General features: G+C 38.6%; 4 protein-coding genes across 4 annotated transcripts; 2 read left to right on the plus strand and 2 right to left on the minus strand.

Annotated features, from left to right (window-relative positions):
• The first annotated feature begins 902 nt into the window (after positions 1 to 902).
• On the plus strand, positions 903 to 1980 carry LOC131300487 (NDR1/HIN1-like protein 26). The gene has a single exon (XM_058326362.1). The coding sequence runs from the start codon at positions 1006 to 1008 to the stop codon at positions 1642 to 1644; it is 639 nt and encodes a 212-aa protein (XP_058182345.1). The 5' UTR covers positions 903 to 1005; the 3' UTR covers positions 1645 to 1980.
• An 873-nt stretch (positions 1981 to 2853) lies between these two features.
• Positions 2854 to 3951, minus strand: LOC131300488 (RING-H2 finger protein ATL16-like). The gene has a single exon (XM_058326363.1). The coding sequence runs from the start codon at positions 3775 to 3777 to the stop codon at positions 3241 to 3243; it is 537 nt and encodes a 178-aa protein (XP_058182346.1). The 5' UTR covers positions 3778 to 3951; the 3' UTR covers positions 2854 to 3240.
• Positions 3952 to 6986: 3035 nt separating this feature from the next.
• On the minus strand, positions 6987 to 9925 carry LOC131300489 (protein TRANSPARENT TESTA GLABRA 1). Its single transcript, XM_058326364.1, has 2 exons — positions 9002 to 9925; positions 6987 to 7633 (listed from the first exon to the last, which is right to left on the minus strand). The coding sequence occupies exons 1-2, from the start codon at positions 9567 to 9569 to the stop codon at positions 7167 to 7169; spliced, it is 1035 nt and encodes a 344-aa protein (XP_058182347.1). The 5' UTR covers positions 9570 to 9925; the 3' UTR covers positions 6987 to 7166.
• Positions 9926 to 12201: 2276 nt separating this feature from the next.
• LOC131300490 (DExH-box ATP-dependent RNA helicase DExH6) lies at positions 12202 to 22304 on the plus strand. Its single transcript, XM_058326365.1, has 14 exons — positions 12202 to 12545; positions 14104 to 14194; positions 14342 to 14654; positions 14779 to 14853; positions 15294 to 15338; positions 16151 to 16241; positions 16352 to 16410; positions 16498 to 16659; positions 17532 to 17584; positions 17894 to 17927; positions 18029 to 18118; positions 18200 to 19204; positions 19807 to 20898; positions 21487 to 22304. The coding sequence occupies exons 1-14, from the start codon at positions 12395 to 12397 to the stop codon at positions 21844 to 21846; spliced, it is 3621 nt and encodes a 1206-aa protein (XP_058182348.1). The 5' UTR covers positions 12202 to 12394; the 3' UTR covers positions 21847 to 22304.
• Positions 22305 to 22459: the final 155 nt, after the last annotated feature.

A 22459-nucleotide genomic window follows, 5' to 3' on the forward strand; every position in this document is an offset into this window, starting at 1 on the left:
GTGAACAAAATCAAACTCATTCTTTTCGAGAGATCGAGATCGAGATCGAGAGAGAGAGAGAGAGAGAGAGAGAGAGAGAGAGGGGTCATTCAAGGACTTGCACCATTTCTCACTCATTGATCTCAAACAACAGAAAAGGCTATTGGGCTTACACTTATCACTTTAGCACTATGCAAAAGGCTCTACTTTGCTTACAAAAAGTGCTTCCCATCGGATACTCAGCTGAGATAGATATTCCAGTAATATCCTGAGAAAGAAATTCTTGTAAAGCGTAAGGCAGTAAAGCCTGATTCATGCATATTCAATACGGGAAATGCCCCAATATTGAACAAAGAACTTTTTAACTCAACTACAATGCAAAATACGGTGGCTTCCTCTTTTTTTTTTTTTATCACACATTATTAAAGCAGGAACATAGTGCAAAAGGTAGAAACTTTCAGAAAAGATGAATTCTGTGCAACTACAATAGCTTTTGCATTTTCAAGGTAATATAATTCAATATCTAGCAAGCTCTTTTGCTTTTGAGAAAGTTCAAACTTGTCTAGTGTCCATTCTTGTTCCCGGTTGATGCGTTACAATGAAGAAGATGGAGAACCGTGATACTTTGTTAGTCTAGTAATCCAAGTTTAAGACCAGAAAATTAAGGAAAAGGAGTGCATAGATAAGTGTAGCGAGAAATCAATGTGTGGTTTAGATTCAAATCTAGTTTTGTGGGGTTGTGCACAAGACCAATACGAGTGCCTCATTGTGCATTTTTGGGGTGTGGATAACACTACGTAAGCCAATACCGCTCAGGCACTCGCCACTTAAGTGAGTTTTATATGATCAGGAGAAAACCACTCACCACATACAGATCATTGCTGCAAGTCAAAAGCAGCAAAAGCAAAAATCATTGTTGCTTTGTACTAATTTCCTCCCAATGCTATCCTTTTATTAACTCCATCACCACCCTTCCCTTATCCTTGTGTAGTTGCTCTCTCTCTCTCTCTCTCCCTCTCTCTGCAAATGTCTCAAGTCCTCACTAAATCTCCCAAACACTGTGCCAAGAAAGGTCTGAACATTGATCACAAGCACTACAAGAAGCTAATCTACGCCTTCTCAACCTTTTTCTTGTCAATCCTGTCACTCATCTTCCTAGTATGGGTTATCCTACACCCTTCCAAGCCACACTTCTCCCTCAAAGAAGTCAATATCAACCAACTCAACATCTCAGCTCCACACAACCTTGTCAACTCTTCCATTCAACTCACTCTGCTCTCCAACAACCCTAACAAGAAAGTAGGAATTTACTACGAGAATCTTCAAGTTTATGCCTCTTATAAAGGCCAACAGATATCTGTTGATACTTCTCTTCCTCCTTTTTATCAAGAGCATCAAGAGACCAATTTTCTTTCGGCGGATTTGGTTGGAAATGGGATGCCGGTGGGGCCTTCTCTCGGGTACGAAGTGGGGCGGGACAAGATCGCCGGGAAACTGGTCATGAGTTTGAAAGTGAGTGGAAGGATTCGATGGAAGGTGGGGACTTGGGTTTCCGGGCAAAATCGGTTTGATGTCAATTGTGTTGCTACTATGGATTTTGGATCCCCCGTAGAGTCAAGTTCACCGAGTACTAAGCAAGGGACTCAATGTTCGACCATAGTTTAATGAATCAGTGGGGGACACGAATGTTAGCCGCATTATGAACCCCAAACCTCTCAAATGCTGTGAAACCCATAGTTCTGTGTCCCACGTAATATGTTTTAAAGAATATTATGCTGTATGCTGTAGTTGAGAGTTGTGTGCGTCCCTTTCTTTGGAGTGATTTGATTGAGGATTAACAAACGTGTTTTGGCATCTACGAGCTCTTTGCTTGATTGTTTTGTGTGTAAGGTCGGTCAATGTAACTTGTTTGTTAGTTCATTTTGCTTAGCTAAGGATGAATGATCGGAGCTACAATAATGGTGATCGATAATGTAAAGATTCCCTTGGGTTGCTATTGTTTGTGCGATGGGTACTCAAATGTGGAAGGATGCGGCTTGTAGCGTTTCCGTCGTGGTACTCGAGTGTGTCGAAAACCGTTCAATGCTCATGGGTCGACATGTAAATAAGACCTTTTGACATGTAAAGTGAAGATTCCACAGCCAGAAAAAAAGCAGTTGAATTCCCGCCTTTACATTTTTCTCTTTTTCCTGTTGGAATCTCAGATAGCTAGAATGAGCCATTACCAGAACAATCACCTTAATTTCTTGTTAGTTTGTATGTTGACCCATGTGCATCGAAAGATTTCCGACACAGTTGTGTTCAAAACTTGTGTTTAACCCCAGTTTGAACTGTTAGATCAATCTCACAATTTTGATTAAAAGATGCTATTAGTACTATGATTTAGAGGGTTAGTTGGGATGTCTCCTTCCTTAAAATTCAGGAGTCCACAGAAAATGCACATCAGTGACTTACACAGCCAGTCTGCCAGCACAGTACTCTTTTTTGTTTTTTTTGATCAGCCCGCCAGCACAGTACTACACATCATAATCGTAGAATTGAGGATCTTCTTCGTAGTTCGTACAAGAGAAGCAAAACAAAACAACGCTCATTGCTCCCTGCAAACGCAATACTCTGCTTTTAGCTCTAATTATCGATCTAGGGAAGCTTAAGAACAACCATAATACTCCCTCCGTCCCATTTTTATTGTTCATTTTCGTTTTTCGTGTCGTTCTTTTAACGCTTATATCTCCCAATCTATGATGTTTTTTATAATTTTGAAAACTTTGTATTATAGATCTAATCGATAACTATCAAACAAGATCCATATTGCATATTTTTGGAGATACATATTGAAAAATATAAGTGTTGAAAGAACGGCACGAAAAACGAAAATGAACAGTAAAAATGGGACGGAGGGAGTAATATTTAGAAATGAGGAGGATGCAGCATGTCCAAGTAGTACAAAATTATCAACTATGATTTGCAGACTTGTTAGGATCAAACTCCGATGTCTCTTTCTTTTCCGACAAGGGTGTTCGGAGTTTCGTCCCTATTACTGTAATAACTTAGTACATGCATTCCGCCATCTGACATGTACAAAGATAATTATCGAGTCTGCACCCTAAGATAGCAACCGCAAGAGGGGGTGAAGGTGAAAACAAAAATAATCGATCATTTGGCCACCCAATTTATATTATTCGAACCTAAGACTTGTCAAAGAGAAGTCCTCCTTAAGTAGAGCAAGTCTTTAAATTTGAGAGGTACTCCAGAAAACATGCATCAATCTTCCCCAAACAAGTAAACCATCCTCTCTCTCCTCCACGGATCTCCACTGCTGCCCTTGGACTTGCCATAATTCAGGTCAGGCCACAGCTTGGACCTGCACAAAGGGCAAGTGATTCGGCCTTGATCGACCCAACCATCAAGGCACTTTGTGTGAAAAATATGAGAGCAGTTGCACAGCTCCCTGACCTCATCACTAGCATGCACTAGTGCTAAACACACAGCACACATCTGTGAGGTAGCTTCTTCAGATGAATCATACCATCGACCTCCTGGCCTCTCAAGGAAGTTACTGTATTTGATAACTGGCAATCGCTCCTTGATCGAGTCGATGACAAAATGGACAGGAAGCTGTACTAGTGAAGCATAATTAGGGCGAGACTCCAACACAGAGTCATCTGAGAATTCTTTTTCAGGTTGACAGTATGCTCGTTTGAACAGCAGAGTGAATGGAGAGACAGCTGCTGCGAGCACGCATCTGACAAGGCGCAACACAAGTTTTTGTAATGTGAGAAGTTGTAATGGAAAAGCCATATATAATCATCTACTTCAAGACTAATAAGACTTAGCTTTGGTGAAGCACTCTATATACAAGAAGGAAAGAAGGGAAAGAGATCACCCAACAAGTCGGTGTTTAGACAAGCAACAGGGCTGTCATAAAAGCTCGACCTACAAAAGTAGTGGTCACTGATAATTAAGCTCAAGAGTCACCAGCAAATCATTTTCGGTGGAGTGGGTCAAGCTTATAGTATAAGATCCTAGGTCGGATTGGTTCGTCATAGTATCTCGTCAAAATACTTTTGGACGGTTGAGATTGCGCGGAGCCATGAATAAGTAATTATATTCTCTCGACTTCTTATTCATAATTTGGGATGTGATCTGAAAGGTTAAAAAGAGTATTTGGAGTGTATCTTCCTAGGCCCCATTCCGCTAAGCTTCTTATTTTTTAAGTACTTATTTTTTGGTTTACGAAAAAGATTATTCTTGCACAATACATCACATTTAATTCAAAAAATAAGCACTTATTTAAATATCTGTACGTTAGGAAATATGCATGCCCCACTTTTGGGAAGATTGGGACAAGGAGATGTGGTTAAACCTTCGCCCTCTTCTCCAGGCTAGGATGAAGAAATTAACCAATAGGGCTAAAGGCTGAGGAAGTGAGATGGGCTATCCTATGTATTATTGCATTTGGAAGCTACTGCCATTGAGAGTGAGAGTGAGCCTGCAAACCAGGATTTTGGCTTAATGGACATATATTTTTTTATTGGAGCGTATATTTATTATATCATGAATTTTTTATTTTTCAATACATTACATACGTACATTAAAATGTTTCTAGCCTAAAACAGTTACAGTATACCAACCATTATATTTTTTTCTTTAGGCTACTCTAACAGTCACATGCGTATTTTTTATTTATAAAAAAAATTATGAAATTAGAACGTAAAATAATCGATTTTTTTTATCAATCAAACCAAAATTATTATACAAAATCAAGTATATATAAAATAAAATTTTCAAATTTGAGAACGGGGCTCTACATAGCTCCGCCCCTAGTGCAAGCAAATTTGTTGCTTTCTTCTCTATTTGTAATTTGGGAAGCTACTTATTAGTTCAACCTAATAAGCCAAATGATTTATTTTTTTGTCCTTATTCAAATTTTTTTTTTTACATTTGTTAGTTTTTTGTCAACTTTTTGTGGATTATTACTTCTTTATGACGAGAGGAATCAAAAAAGTAAAAAATTACGATCGAAACTTAAATTTTTTGAATAAAGACAAAAATAAATTTTTTCTGGTCATGACGAAGCAATAATTTACAAAAAATTAACGAAAAACTAACAAATGCGAAAAAAATTTGAATATGAACAAAAAATAATAAAATTATTTGACTTATTAGACCGAACAAGATTATTAATTTCAAAAGCCCAGACCAGTCGTACATATATGGAGTAAGAAGCACCACTTCTAGATGAAAAGGGGAAGGCGAGAAGCGGACAGAATACTATGCATTTCAATTAGGGGAAGGTGAGAAGCTGACAAGATACTGTGCATTTCGATTAATTGACTTTTTCCACAAGCGCAGTGTTCCACTCTTTCCAAAAAAAATATTAAAAAAAAAAAGGTAATTTCAAACTTAAAAATTTTGTGTTTATTAATATGAATTTTGTTTGATAGATCTCATTGAGATCTTTTAAACGGTGCAAAAAAAATTAAAAATTTATTTTTTATTTTCATTATATTTGAACTTGAAATTATATTCTTTTTCAAAAAGTACTTTTTTTGAAAAAAGTGGAACGCCATTGGCTCAGTAAGTTAAGGGACTTATTTTTTGGTCTTTATTTAACCTTTTTTTGTATTTATTTGTTTTGCGTTTATTTGTTTTTTATATTTATTAATTTTGTGTCAAACTTTTGCATTTCAATTAAGGAAAATAATATTGACACTCCAAAAATTGATGCAGACACTTCAAAAAACAAAGGAAAATGACTTCGGAATTACACTGATTTTGGAGTGCCTGCATCAATTTTTGGAGTGCCAATATCATTTCCCATTAATTGTGGGAATGTTCCTGGGTGTACCCATTACTCGCCATTCTTGTTTCTGTTGCTTCTATGATCTTACGTTTCATTTGGACAACTAGGGACAGCAAATTCACCTTAAATTTCTTCCACAAGCTTTGCTAATACTATTCCTTCGCAACATCCTAATCCTGCTAATTCCTTTGTTTATCTTCCTTGCATCAATCTCAACACCCTAATCCTGCTAATTCCTTCGCAATCCTTTCACTCTCTGGAATTAGAGTTGACCCTTGCCCAAATTCCAAACTGCTTGTTGCATCCCATAACTAACCATTTGAAGCTGTTCGTGCTATAACCATCGATAGTAGCTGTTCGCGCTACTAGCTATTCCCCTGCTAATGCGCAAGCATCAGTATAACAATTACTCGTTATGGAAACATGAACTCACAGTTAAATTTGCAACAAATTACTAGTAGTCTTCGACATCCGGGTGCCTCCGACGTGGTTATTTTCTATCCAAAATTGACCCCAAGTAAAGCAACTTGAACAAAAGTTGCAGTTGGATTTGATCAGAGATTCTGCTACCCAATACAGCTACTTCACGGACAAAAGTTCTGAATGGAAGTGCTTACCTTTCTTGAAAAATAAAATATCATTTGCACAGGTAGGGTAAAAATAGAATATACACAAATTCGTCTACAATTTTGCATTACATCGAAACAAATAAAAAGTATCCCAACATTCCCCAAAACAAGCTGTCCTCAAACACTAAATCACGGTTACCATCAAATCTACTTGCAGCATACAGCTTTTAACCAACTGCAGAGTTGCAACTTTTAACATATAAGAGGAGGAATTATAACCAACTCACTTGAATAAGCAGTACAATATGACTTAGGAGCGACTAGATAATATACTCATCTACAATATACAAATTTCTCTTTGGGAGAATTTATTTTATCTGCTCTTTCAGTATTGTTGGCATTTCGTTGTAAGCTCGGTATCCACCATCCAAACCAACAAATGCAAATGGACAGACATCTCTAAATCAGTGACGTATGAAACAGCAATAACCAATAAACAAAATGAGCTCCAAGATTGCAACTAAGAGCCACAAACATAGCTAGTGTTTTTCCAACTTGTCACATAGTTAAGCTAGGTATCTGCTATCGAAATCAACAAACTGACAGGCATCCTAAATCAGCAAAAAGCAAACGTATGAAACATCAATAACTCCTAGAATAAGATTAACTCTTAAGAGTTCAACTAAGAGCCAGTAAACGTCGCTCAAGTTTTTCCAACTCATCGGCATAGTTATAATGACGGTAATAGTACATACAATTTGAAGCCCATGAACACAGCAGATGATAATACATAATTGGAACAATATTCCCCTACCTCAGACTTTTAGAAGCTGCATTTTGTTAGCAAAGGCGATAGCAATCCAATCAGGCAGAGTGGCGGACCACTGGAGCTGGTTAATCTCAGACCCAGCAGAGTACATCGACATGGGATCAATCTCATTGCGACCTGCCACTGTCGGCAACTCCCAAATGAGTGCCTGTGCATCGTCCCCAGCAGAACAGATATGTCGGGCACTCTGTGGAGCCCAAGCAATCGCATTGACACTCGCCCTGTGCCTCTCAAGCTCGGCCACTGGCATTGTGGGTGAGCGAATATCCAATATCACAACCTTATTACAGTCCATCAATATCGTCGCCATGTACCTCAAATCCTGCTTGTTCCAAGCCAATCGAAGTAAAGGAGTGTCTGGTGTTGGACTTTCGTAGATAATCGTGGAGTGCTCTTTGTCACGCAAGTCGAAAATCCTCACAGATCCGTCGGCTGATACTGACGCGAAAACCCCTGCAGCCAAAATTCAACTTATCATACTGAATTTCTACAGCTGGATTGTCATTAGTGTCATACAATCATCTCTATATCTGAATGCAATATGAACGCACTGTGCATACGACTTAAGGTACTAGATGAAGGCTCTGATTTTGTTTATAGATCCTGGATCATTGTATCTAAGTTGGTAAATTTTCTTTCTGCGCTACTGTAGAATTATGAATTTAGTTTTACCAAAGCTACTTTGTGTTTGCACCAAAAGCTGAAAATATTCTTTCATATAATCTAGAATCTGAAATCTGATCTAGTGAGATATAAAGATCCTTTTTTTTCCCCTCATCCTTTCCTATCATTTCTCATATATTATATCTATATCTAGATAAGTGAAAGTATTCTCCTTTCTTTCATTTCTTCTCACCATCTGAAGGGCTGTAACCTAGTCACATAAATCCTCGGGCCTTTGCTCCCACTTTTAATTCTCGGTCATGCTCTCGATTCTTGCTCTCGTGATATAATGCTTCTGCATATTTTTAAAAGACACTTTCACATGAACGTGAGCTCATGCGCACGCATTATGGGACTGTAACGTCAGCTGTGAAGCTGTCTGTTTTACCTCTTGCAACTACCTTCCTACTCAGAGCATGTTTACCAACTTAGCTATACATGCTTTTGAAGCTATTTTAGCTATGCAAAATAAGAAAACAGCCCTGCACCAGATTTTGTAAGAGCAAGTTTATCAATTGTTAGGTAAACGGTGCACTTTTTTCAATTTACCTACTCACATCTTTCTCAACATTACACCAATACTATCTATTTAATCTATTCTCTATTACAATATTATTACTTTTATTTTCTTTTTATTTTCTTGGGAGAGAGAGGGAGGGAGAGAGAACAATTAATAAAATAATATACACATTGTGAATAGTGCTTAAGTATATTTACCTAAGCACGGTTCATAGATGGATTTTACCTAATCTGGTGTAATGCTCATTTGAAGGTTTTGCTTAGGTAAAATAGTTTTTTTAGCTCAATTGATAAAGTTGCTCTAAACCCATAGGTATTATTGCTCCAGCTACGGTAGTTAGGTATTTCTAAAGAAGAACCGTTCACGAGCAATAGAGTTCTTTATTATTTTTTTTGTCAGGTCTCTCCCTTCTCTCTCTTTGTTCCAATTTAAAAATATGATTAAAAAATAAAAATAATGATATTTTAATAAAAAATATGTTAAATAGATAATATTGGTGTAATGTTAAAAAAAATATAAGTAGATAAAATAAAAAATATGTACTGTTTACAAGTTTTTTTTTTTTAGCTAATAACCAGTAAACTTGCTCTCACAAGACAAGATGTAACTGCAAATACAAACACGGTAAAATTTGTCACCTGCTTCGCCCCAAGCGATATCGTACACCTCCTTATCGTGCGCAATCAACTGGGTTTCAACAACCCCTTTCTCGATATCCCAAATGGTGCACGTCGTATCTATGCTGGACGTTCCAATTCTCCTCACCTCAACCTCGTTCCAGTCGAAGGAAGTTAACGGGGCACAGAACTCGCTGGTCTTGGCGTTATTAAGGACGGAGAGGGGTTCAATCGAGTTGTTGTCGCGGATTTCCCAGAGGCGGAGGTAGTCTCCGGAGGATGCGAGGAGGTCGGAGGATTTTCGGGCGGAGGCGGAGGCGGAAGGGTTGGGATGGAACATGAGCTTGGTGGGAGGGTAAGGGTGTTCGAAGGAGAGGTTAGGGTTGGATTTGAGGGATAGGGTCTCTTCGTCGAAGGAGAGGATGTCGACGCGGTTGTTGTATTCTTCAACGAAGCTGCCGACGGCGATGCGGTGGTGGTGTGGAGATCGGGTGGAAGAGGAGACGGCGGTGGCGTAGAGAGGGTAGGGGGACTCGTATGTGACGGAGTTTTCGGATCTTAGGTGCGATTCTTGGGTCGAATTCTCCATTGTTTTGCCGCCGCTATGAATTGGGAAATTCAGAGTGAATTAGGGCGCTGTTGTGATGTACAGGGGGGGTTGTTCCCAATTCCCAATTCCAGGAAATGAGAGAGATGAGTCATCCACAACGAGAGAGAAAGAGACTCTCTGAATTTATAGACTTCTTTTTTTCGTTGTCTCTTTCTTTCTTTCTTTCTTTTACTCCGGTATATATATAGTAGTAGTAGGAGTATTTGATTGGATAGAATTTTCTTTTAATTAATTATTATGTATGAAAATTTTGACATTAACAAAATAGAGTAATTTTTTGGGATTATCATTTTTTGTAAAGATGTTTAAAAAATTATTAAAGACGAAGAAAATTTGAAAGAAAATACTAATTGTTACTGCTTTAGTAGTACTTTTTAAGTTTTAACATCCTTTTATGATGAATTTTAGAAAAATTCTAGTACTATATTATACTACTATTTAATATACTTTTATAAGGTGGAGTGACATCAAAATTGCGACTTTTTCACGAAGCCTGACTTTCTATGGCAGTCAGCCAGTCATGCACGATGAGAGAGAGAGAGAGAGAGAGAGAGAGAGAGAGAGAGTTTCTACTGGAGTATGGCAGTTGAACACGAAGAAACTTTCCACCTAAATTTCTAGTTGAACGTTGAAGAGACATTTTCAACAGAGGAGAATAGTCGTTAGAGTAAAGGGATGTCATTGGGCCAGGGTCAAGCCCACCCACGACACCAATATTGGGCCTACATAAGCCCGCTCAATCTGAACCCTGCTCATTTTTTTAGTTCGCCGCCCCATTACCTTTTTTTACCCGGCCCAATTACTTCAATTTTTTATTTTTACAAGCAATTGCTTCACTTGACAATTTTTTTTGTTCCGTATATGTACCAAAAAGAGAGAGATAATAATAATGTTTCATATTTTCTAGGAGAATTAAATCAAATGATCGAGATATCATGAGATGGCACAATAAAAAGGATGCTTGTGGCTTCTTTTGAAGTTAGCTTTCTTTTTGAAGGATGGAAGACTTTGTGTAATTTTTCACAGCACGTCGTCTAAGGAGGAATCCACGTTGAACAAAGTAGTACTCTAAGAGCATTGCAAAATCTTTCGTAGAAAATGTGTCAAACTTCAAAGGTTTTAAACAATTACTCTATATACACTCCTTTTCTTTTAAAAACATTAAGTACGATTTCACGACGAATATACTGAATAGTTATTAGGGTTGGCAATGGGACAGGTAGGGGGTGGATATCACTATCCCCGTCCCCGAATTCAAATCCATCCCCATCCCCTCCCCGATCCCCACCGGGAAATTATTTTTACCCTCCATCCCCTCTCCAAATGGGGAACGGGGATCCCCGTGGGGAATCGGGAATCCAACTGGAACCACAGGCAAAACCGGCATTCTTAATCCGGTATCCCTCCTACAGCAAGACGCCAAGAACAAACAACACATGCAAAGCTCTTTAAAGCTTCGTTTCTTAGTCTCTCAACACGACGCTATTTCATGAGTTTCCGACGTGAACAATATTTATCTGGCTAGAACTATCGATTTGAGCTCTTTTTTCTACTAATCTTCTATCCGTGGTAAGTGAATTCAATTACTTCTATGTTAATTGACAGTGACATTTAGTTTCTTTCTTTCTTCCTCACTTATGTATATATAGTACTCTTATATAATTTTCATTTATGTATATAACTTATATATATATATATACACACACACACACAAACGGGGCGGGGATGGGATGGGGCGGGGACAGACTCATACCCATCCCCTACCCGTTCCCCATTTTTTAAAAAAAATTATCCCGATCCCCAAAAAATCCCCGAATCCCCAATCCATTTGGGGCGGGGCAGGGTGGGGCGGCCGGAATTGCCATCCCTAATAGTTATCAACTTATTATGTAGGTAGGAAATGTTCGACCACAAAAAAAGGTTTTTTTATTTTTATTTTTGCCAACGTTGTATACATTAGCAGGGTTAGTGGGGGTGTTAGAGTTAACACAAAAAAATTTAGAGGCTATCCATAGCCATGTACCCCAAAGCCCCACCCTTCATGGGACTCAAACCCTGATCATGATCATCACCGAGGGAGGGAGATAAACAACCAGCTTTACTAGAAGTGGTTCTCACAAAGAAATAGTGTTTAGGTTAGAAGCTTTATGGTAGTATTGTTACTTGCATTTAGATTTTTTTTAATCATAATTTTGTGATGGAAAATTGTACTCCGTATATGTATTGACTTCGTAATTGCAGTAAATTGGGCTTCTGAGAGCATCTTCGACCCATACTCCATTTCTTTATTTTGGAGAAAAAACATTTTCCAACCCATCCTCTGAAACTCTCCTCCATTTGAGAGGAAAAACTTTGATCCTCTAAATATAGAGGATAAAGAAAAAAATAGAAGATCTCCTCCAAATATGTGTTGAAGTTGAGAAATGAAGTGTTGGGTTAGAGTTGAAATAATTAATACAATACTCTAAATCTACTTTTCAAATAAAATAAATAAATTTGATCATCTCAAATAGAGATTTGGAGGGTATTGGATTAGAGATGATCTGAGTCCACAGTCTAGCCTTAAAATTAAAGTTAAAAATAAAGTTAAAATAAAGCAGATTTTATTCGCACTGGCCGCGAATATTACCAACAGCTGTGAAATAGGGCAAACACCAGAGTCGGCTCGGCTATAAGGAAACGCCGAAACGGACCTGGGACAGAAACTGCGGTCTCTCTCTCTCTCTCTCTCTCTCTCCAGTTGCAGAGAGCAACATACTACTAGATTCGAATCTCCCAAGTCCCTGGACAGTTCCGTGCATCAAATGATGGCAAAACCTCCGACGGCGTCCTCATCTTCAGCGAAGAAGAAAAGACAAAAGAAAGGGAAAGGAGGAAAACCAGAAAAAATCCCTGAAGCTTCTCGGATTCGAATATCCCAAATCCTCGCACAGTTCCGTGCATCAGACGATGTTGGTAAGCCCTAGCTCAAATAATGATTATTAAAAAAAAAGAAACTTTCCTTTCTTAGTTGTTTTCGCTGTTGTTCCATTCTGTATTTTCATGGACTTCACTGATTAGAGAAATCATCTCCTTTTGGCTTATGACTTTATCCTTTTTGAGCCATGAACTAAAACACACACTCACACACAGTAGCAAGAACAATAATTTCAAGTTCAACAAAAAAGCACCGCACAGAGATGTATATGGTTTGGCAAGGTTGTTGTATCCACGGTTGTCACCAATTTTCAATACATTCTCTGTGGCTAGGATAGTCAGAATTCTTTTATACTAGGTTTGCATCGACCCTTTAGCGTAATACATTTAGTACTGATGACGTTATTTGGTTCCACGAACAGGTGCTCAGGTGTTCTATTAGGTTTCAAAAACCCAATACTTTTTGGGGAAAAGCAACATATGTGTTTTATGTGGTGATTTCTTTTGAATTTCTTTGTGTTTGTGAGATTATAACGTGAGGTGCTGCATGTTTGGTTCACAGAAATGGTGTGTAGTCTTCAGTACATTCTATATGCCTTGTTCATTTGGCACCGTGGCTAAATACCTTGTATCTGTTTATCAAGGCCTGAACTTTCAAGACAGATAATGAGGAAGATATGATATGCATATTTTAAAGCATGCTTTGATAGTGTCTCGACCCTTCAAGTGACCTGATGTCAAGTGCATGATTTGTTACCTGTAAACATTTCACAAGGCAAAACATGGGTCAGGGCAGTGGTGGATGCAGGATTCTTAACGTGGGGGGACCAAATCACATGTTTCATAAATTAACAACAAAATCTCATCCTTAAATATTAATAACAGAGAAATGTATGCCAAAAAGTAACAGAAATGAATATCGCGAAGTACATTTCCAGCTTGGAAACAACAAAAAAGACCAAAGTGGATTACATAAGTCTACTTTTTGGAAGAAAATGAGTGGTATACATTTTCTAAAGGAAAAAGCACGGCAAGAATGTTGACTTGGGCTTGTGATGTAGGGGCCATTCTTCATAACTTTTACAAATAAAACCAAAAATATAGTAGAACTAATGGGATAATTGGGAGGTGTGCAGGGTCCTGGGCCCACTCTAGGGACCTAGGACCGCCCCTGGTCAGGGAGTTGGGTGACACCAGGATTAGATAGTCATTAAGGTTGATGGGGTTTATGTAACACTAATTCACAATCTTTGCCTTTGTGGTAACTTTATTCTGTCTCTGCATTATCAAGATTTTTATGGTAAATATGCTGAGTTTTCTTAGTCCTGTCCCGTTTCTTCAATTACTTCCTTTTTTCATTTATTTGCAATTTGGGACTGTGGTGCCAATATTTGCGATGATTTCTTGCTTCAACCATTTCGCCCATTGCTTCATCCATTTATTGTTTATGTTTTGGTCTTATTGGAGATGGTCTCTGTTCATTATATGCTATACGTTGCTTTTCTGGTTTCATTCCTTCCGGTGCTTTTATTTTATGCCTTATTGCTTGATGGAGAAATGATTGTTGTTGATAATGATTATGTTATAATTGTGGCAGTGTACTCTTTCGAAGCCAACCTTTCAAATCCGGAACGTGCTGCGGTGCACCTTTTATGCCTGAAAATGGGTATGAAGTCTAAAAGTACGGGGTGAGTATGTGTGGTTAGATCCATATTACTATATGGTAATATTTTTTAGTACTGATTCAAGAGAATGCAGGCGAGTTTGTCATTCATCCTTTCTTAATTTTCTTGCCTTTTTGCTTAATTTATGTATCTGCTCCTGACATTGTGTAGGCTTGGGAATCAGCGGAGAGTTACTGTTTACAAAACTAAAGGGAAAGCAGACACAGGCCAGGGGAAGGAAAATCTCACTCCTTTCGCATTTTCAAAAGAGGCAAAAGAGGTTTTACAGGACTTATTTACTCAATACCCTCCGGATGATCGAGATTTGGGCGAGGAAATTGGGGGGAAACATAGTGAAACAGCCAAAAGAGTACGAGAAAACACAGATGACTTTTTTTGCAAACCATCAATGGACAAAGCCGAAATTGCAAAAAGGCTGAAATCGCTTGCTTCAAGGGTAGAAAACTCCCCAGACTTGAGACAGGTTCTTTTGACATACCATTCTGAATTTTTGAGTTTCATATTCCCATGGTTGGATGTTGTTTGGGTGGAAATGACAATAATTTTAAATTGCTGGAGTGATGTTTCATGTTCTCTATCCTTCGCAGATTAGTGAAAAGAGGGCTAAGCTTCCAATTGCGTCTTTCAAAGATGTGATTACATCAACTGTAGAATCAAATCAGGTTTGGTGTTCATGTCTTTCTCTTTTTTCCTGCCTTCTGTTTTTGTTCCTGTCTTGTTTCTGTTTTGTGTTTGTTTGTTTTGAGATTTTGTTGGATTATGAGTCTTATCGTTTGGTAATTAAACAAGCTGCATATGGGTTTTGATCCTTTTGGAAACAGAAAAATGGTAGAAGATATCATATAGTAGCCTCCATGAAGCTGGGACAAGGCTTCTTGATATGTTGAGAGGGGGGAAACATGGCTATCACCTGCCATTGATCTCTAATATATGATGCATATTTCCTGCATGCCAATTTAGCAAGATAATGAGATATAGGGTGATCTTTAGGACCATTTTTGCCTGTTATTTAAATAACTATTGACTGGTGATTTGCTGTATCTGTTCTCCACCCTTTATTAGTTCATTAAGGCTCACTGTGTGTTTCGATTTCTGGAAGCAGGTAGTACTTATATCTGGTGAGACTGGATGCGGAAAAACCACACAGGTTGACAGTTCTCTCTCTCTCTCTCTCTCTCTCTCTGCATGGAGAGGTGCTTGTTATCATAGGTGTTTGTTGTCAGATTGTTCCTTCTCTGTGAGCAGCTAGAGAATAATTTTGTTCACCCTCCTTTAAATAGGGTAAACATTACCCTCCCTGTGATTGGTGGAAATTGTGTAGGGTCCATGGAATCAGTACACTTTTTGGTAATAATGAGTTAGTTTGTGGTAGGACCCACACAATTATTCTCGAGCAGCTAGCTCTTTATCAACACATCCATTCTGAATCTTGAAAACAATTTAGAGCAATGATCTATGGGCCTCTTCGTCGGTTCATCCTTTTTTAGTCTTGTAATGATATGGAGTTCAGAAGTCTGGACAAACATTGCCATGTCATCTCAGAAAGTAGAAAATGAAACGAATCAAAACGAATAATGCTAAACTGAATGAGAAGAGTTATGCTGCTGACAACATTGTAGTGGGGCATTGAAGTTCGTTCCAACATTTTTTACACGTCCATCTGAAATTCATGTGCAGAGGGCATGCCAATAAAATACTTCCTCCCTCCCCTCGCCCAAAAAAAAAAAAATGAAACAGAACAAGAAAAATGGAAGAGAGAGGCCAACCAATATTAAAAGTGTTTTCTTACTTGGACTCTTTGGAGTATTTGAAGAGTGCTCCAAATAAGAACAAATTTGGGATTACTGTGGATTGTTAGATTCACATATTTGGAAGGTGCGTTCCAAAACGTAATTCACTAGGATAGTTTTTTTTCTTCTTCTGAGTAACATCTGACATGTTGATATCAACGTGATTCAGGTTCCACAGTTTCTCTGGGATGATATGTGGGGAAAAGGCGAGTCTTGTAAAATTGTCTGCACGCAACCACGACGGATCTCAGCAACATCAGGTGTATACCAACTCTGTATGCCTATGAATGTGTTTGTTCTTTCTGTGTCCTATTTACTCTCACTTCCAGCTGCACGTAAATAATCTCTCGCTCTGTGTGAAAATGTTTAGTTGCTGAGAGAATCTCCTGTGAAAGAGGCGAAAACATTGGAGATAGTGTGGGATACAAGGTACTTTCTATTATCTTTTTGTCACTCATATCATCACCAGATTCAGAAGTTCCTCACTATTACGGACTCATTTCTTTGGGAACTCAGATTCGTTTGGAGACAAAAGGTGGGAGGCACTCATCTGTAATCTTTTGCACTAATGGGGTTCTGTTGAGGGTGCTGGTTTCTAAAGGCACTGGAAGGTTGAAAGCTGCATCTCCAAAAGTACCAGAAAAGGATGCTGTTTCTGACATAACTCACATTATTGTGGTATTGGTTTTATTTTAACTTGACATAGGATTTTTTAAGTCCTTTTTTGCACTCATAGAAATTATGTGAACATGAGGTACAAGAATATACTTAACTAAATTTATTTGTTCCTATAATCTTATGGATGCTGGATTCTTTCTTGATATTTTGTTTCCCCGTTTCTCTAGGATTCATCTGTTTGAGAAATCCCAATCCAAAGAGCGTGATTTTGATTTGATCGACTGGGAGTGAGGTTTGGGTGTGTGGAGTCCTAGGAGGTTCTTGCAACCAAGGGCCCCTCACAATTCCGAAGCAAAACATTTATCAAAAAGTATTATTAATGGAGCTCTTTGTACAATTATATACTGAACTGCAGTAGACAAGATTAGTCAAACAGTTTGACCTTTGTAAATTCTGTTAGCAATGATTAGTTGTTTCCATGACCATTTCATGCAGCTGATCAGCCATTGTCAGTAGCACACTGCTAGCTGTCTTCTGGTTGTAGTTGTTACTCAGTCCCTGGTGTAGTTGCATCACATGTTTTGTTTTTTTAGGTTTAAGGTTGTCAGGCAGACCAATTTATTTGAACTTGGCTAAACATTAGAAGCTTGATAGCCTCGATTACCAACGTTTGTCAGGTAAAAGCTTTCAATCAGTTGAAATACCAGTAGACAAGCTAATGAACAGTTTGTGAGTAGAGAAAACCTATGATTAATTGAGTGCTCTTGTTAACTTTCGCTGGTCAAGTATGGGATCAGGATTAAAAGTTTTTTTCTTTTGAAGAAGCTGCGATTGCTGGATTTGTGTTATTACATTTTTTTGGGCTCTATGTTATGGTGTACGTGTTTACTGTTTACAATTGGCACTTGATTTGGCTCTTTTTTCATTGAAAGGATGAAATTCATGAAAGGGACCGCTACTCAGATTTCTTGTTAGCAATTCTCAGGTACTTGCTTGTTAGTTTTTGGTTTCTTAATGGTTGTTATAGTGTTGTCTAATAAATTTAGACTTGTCTTGCGGTTCCTTCTAGCCATCTAGGTAGAGAACATGTTTTCTTTTGAAGATGGTGTTTTTGCTAGCATTATAAAAATTTAGAATCATGTGTTGCTCTTTAGTCGGAGAAATACTGTCCGGTTCATTGTAGTTGTCAACCTATAGTGAAATATGGTTCGCCTTTGCATTGAATACCTGCCTTATTTTCCATTTTTATTGGATTGATATATCACTTGTGACTTGATTGTTTTTTTGTCTGCAGAGACATGCTTCCTTCATATCCTCGGCTGCGTCTGGTTAGTATTAATCCTTCATGTCTATAATCCTTTTGTGAGAGTAGATAAAAGTAAAACCTTTTTTGGTTCACAGTGAAGTTTGTGACTAATTTTTATGACAGGTATTAATGAGTGCTACACTTGACGCTGAACGGTTTTCACAATATTTTGGTGGCTCCCCAATCATCCGAGTCCCTGGATTCACTTATCCTGTACAATGCTTCTCCCCTGTGCAAATTGTTTGTTCTTAGTGTTTTGCAGTGTGATGTGGTATTGATATTTGACTATTTCAGGTCCAATCTTTCTACTTGGAGGATGTTCTTACGCTTGTGAAAGGGGCAAAAAAAAATCATCTCAATTGTACTTCAGAAGCTGCCACAGCTGAGCAGTTTGAGTTAACAGAGGAATACAGAATGGCTCTTGATGAGGCTATTAATTTAGCATGGTCAAATGATGAGTTTGAAACCCTCCTAGATTTTCTTTCTTCCGAGGCAAACCCTAAACTTCTTAATTACCAGCATTCCTCAAGTGGGATAACGCCTTTAATGGTGTTTGCGGGAAAGGGCAGAGTGGGAGATGTTTGCATGCTCCTGTCTTTTGGTGCAGACTGCCATTTAAGAGCGAGTGATGGATCTACTGCCCTAGATTTGGCTGAAAGGGAGAATCAGGGAGAGACAGCTGCTTTTATTAAAACCCACATGGGAAAAGCACCCTCCAACTCTGGCGAAGAACAAGAATTACTGGATAAATATCTATCCACTGTCAATCCTGAGCATGTTGATGTTGTCCTTATAGAGCAGTTATTGAGGAAGATTTGTATCGATTCAACGGATGGTGCTATCCTTGTTTTCCTTCCTGGGTGGGAGGACATGAATAAAACGAGGGAGAGATTAAGTGCTAGTTCCTTTTTCAGCGACTCTTCCAAGTATGTGATCATATCTCTTCACTCCATGGTCCCACCTGTAGAGCAAAGGAAGGTTTTCAGAAAGCCTCCTCCGGGATGCCGAAAAATTGTTCTTTCAACTAACATTGCTGAGAGTTCTATCACTATCGATGATGTTGTTTATGTTATAGACAGTGGGCGGATGAAAGAAAAAAGTTACGATCCTTACCAAAATGTATCTACTCTTCAGTCGTCTTGGGTTTCAAAAGCAAGTGCAAAGCAACGTGAGGGACGTGCTGGACGCTGCCAGCCTGGAATCTGTTATCACCTTTATTCGAAACTTCGAGCTGCTTCGTTGCCTGATTTCCAAGTACCTGAAATTAGGAGGATCCCAATTGAGGAACTTTGTTTGCAGGTTACTATTTCTCTTCCCTTTTGCTCAATTAGGATATTGAAATTTGAGTTCATGATTCAAGGAAATTTCCGCCATTTTATGTATGTTATACACGTGTCACATGTTCTTGTCTTGTTACAGTGTGTCCTTGTGTAAGTTTGAATATGCCTTTCTTCCCTGGATATTTAGATGTAGACTTTGGCATCTCAAAACATTGCCATATCGAGCTTTTTCAGATAGTTTTGTTGGAGTGACATGGTGAAAATTGTTCTCCATTTTGAATTTTGTTGAAATCATCTGTACATTCTAACCTAATGTAATTTTGTTCGCTATGTAGGTTTGATTGTTTTGTTTAATAGTAGAAAAATGCCTTTCTTCCCTTCTTTTTTTTGGCAGTAGATTTTTTAATTTCAGGAATTAATTGGTTCCATGGCAAAAAAAATTGGTTGGGCATTGTTCAATGTTAGCAGTTGCTGCTACATTGGGAATTCCGTTGACAAGCTTCTTTACTCGATTATGTGTTTTGTGATGGGGAATTCACACCAATCTGTTATCATTTTTTTCCCTCTGTTCTTGATTGAAAGACCTGTTACCATTTTTTAAAACTAGTTTCCTTATCACAGGCGAAGCTCCTCAATCCAAGTATCAAAATAGAGGATTTTCTGTGCAAAACATTGGACCCTCCAGTTTTTGAAACTATACGTAATGCAATTATAGTACTTCAAGATATAGGGGCCTTGTCAGTTGATGAAACACTGACCGACCTTGGGAAGAAGCTTGGTTGTCTACCGGTTCATCCAGTAACTAGCAAGATGATTTTCTTTGCCATATTATTGAACTGCCTTGATCCAGCCTTAACTTTGGCCTGTGCCTCCGACTATAGAGACCCATTCACCATTCCCATGTTCCCAAATGAAAAAAAGAAAGCTGCAGCTGCTAGATCTGAGCTGGCTTCATTGTTTGGTGGAAATAGCGACCAACTAGCAGTAGTAGCTGCATTTGAGTGCTGGAGGAATGCCAAGAGTAAAGGCCAAGAATCACGGTTTTGCTCCGAGTACTTTGTGTCCTCAAGCACTATGTACATGCTGTTTGGAATGCGTAAACAACTTCAAGCTGAATTACAACGCCAAGGGTTCCTTCCCAAAGATTTATCAAGTTGTAACATAAATTCACGCGATCCAGGTATACTCTACGCAGTTCTCGTTTCTGGTCTCTATCCAATGGTGGGGAGATTGCTTCCACCTCGGCAAAATGGTCAACGGCCTGTTGTAGAGACTGCTGCTGGTGACAAAGTACGGTTGCATCCTAAATCCTCTAACTTCAAAGTATCAAGTAAGAAATCTAGTGATCGCCCTTTGATTATATATGACGAGATAACACGTGGGGATGGAGGTTTACACATTTTTAACTCCACTGTTATTGGACCACTCCCGCTGTTATTGTTGGCAACTGAGATTGTAGTGGCTCCTGTTAATGATATCGATGAAGATGCCGGTGAGAGTGATTTCGAAGATGATGAAGAAGATGAAAGCGATGAAGATAAAACGGAAGTGCATAATAAATCAGGTGCACAACGTGGAGATAAGATTATGTCTTCTCCTGATAATGCAGTAAAGGTGGTTGTTGACCGGTGGCTTTCTTTCAAGTCAACTGCCCTTGATGTTGCTCAAGTATACTGCCTCAGAGAAAGGATTTCTGCAGCGATCCTTTACAAAGTAAGTAATTGTAGTAATTGATTTGTAGTATGATTGAATTGTGCATTATAAATGGACTAGATTGGGAAATCAGTCATTCACAACCACTGATGAAAAGGTTCCTCCAAAAGTTAGGATAGTCAATTATGTAGGTTTTTTTTTTTGGAATTAAACCCTAGGGGTGACCCCAGAGTTTAACCCCTGGGGTCATCCCCTTGGATTTTTGCTGCATTAGGCAGCCCCATGCCAGTACAGCAATTCTGCAGGGACGCAGCCGCCAGGATTCAAACCCACACCAAAGCCCTGGTTATATGTTCCAACCAAAACTTTGAGGCTAGTCCCATGACCAACTGCACTACGCCCCTGGGGGCAGTCAATTATATAGTTCTACATTCCTTGCACTTATTATGTTCAATAGAAATCAACAAATAAGTATTGGACATTTGTTATTTTAGAAAGGCAATTGAGTCTTGGACAATTTATTTGTCAAAATGTATGCACTACAAAAATCGAGATGACCATATAAGAAGTTTATAATCTACTGCATATGGTGAAATATTTTGTTTTGACTGTTAAATTCAAAGGGTAATGTTTTTTTTTTTTTTTCAGGTTACATATCCGTGGAAAGTTCCTCCTCAACTTCTTGGAGCCTCTATGCATGCGACAGCCCAGATCCTATCTCGTGACGGCCTGTCAGGGATCTCATTGAAAGCAGAACGTGTGGACCCACTGAATTCAATGTCGAATGCTACTGCAATTGACCAATCAACACCTGGGAGGTGGAAAACGTTGGGTCAGAGTTCAAATGGTTATCTTAGATCTCTTATTTACAGCCAAACACACCAGGACTCCCCTAATCATCAGAAATCTGTGCAAGTTGCTTCAGGATTCGTAAATCCAAATCAGAGGTCTGCACCGACAATTGCTCCTAGGTTACGTAAGCTGAAGAATGGTAATTGGTCTCGATAATGGTCGTATTTATAAGGGACTATTTACGGAACGGCAATTTATAGATGTCGGTCCTGATTAGATGGGAGATGGGCCTTGTCATTGAAAAAGTCAGCTGTGGTAAAGGGCATCTCCATTCTAGGTTTTCCCTATTGAAATAGAGGGTAAGCAGAGAAGACGGGGATATATTGCTTTCTGCTTAGCATATGTATCTGTTTGATTGGCCAATGGATACATGGCATGAGTTCATATGCATGCACGTGTTCAATATGTTTTGGATCTAGATACACAAGTACATGCTTGTATTTGTATATCTCTACCATATGAAGTTTCAAAGTACACGAGTCCACTTATATTCATATTTAAGTCGATTCTGTGGTTCGACTTTGCTAGCCATTTCTGCTGCAAAGGGTAGTAATTCTTTGCTTAAGGAGGTTATTCAAATTCCAAATGCAGATGGTCTGTTTTTAAGTTTGAAATGTCTGGCCTTTATGTTGCCGTTTATTCGGTTAATTCCAGCAATCGTCGTTTTTCTACTTATGCTGTAGAAGACTCCAGATAATTGTTGTTTTAGACAAAACAAAGAAGTGTAATGTACTACTACATAAAGCAATTGATGCTTGCAATGAAATCT

The sequence above is a fragment of the Rhododendron vialii genome, chromosome 9a, assembly GCF_030253575.1.
Source record: "Rhododendron vialii isolate Sample 1 chromosome 9a, ASM3025357v1".
Taxonomy (NCBI): Eukaryota; Viridiplantae; Streptophyta; class Magnoliopsida; order Ericales; family Ericaceae; genus Rhododendron; species Rhododendron vialii.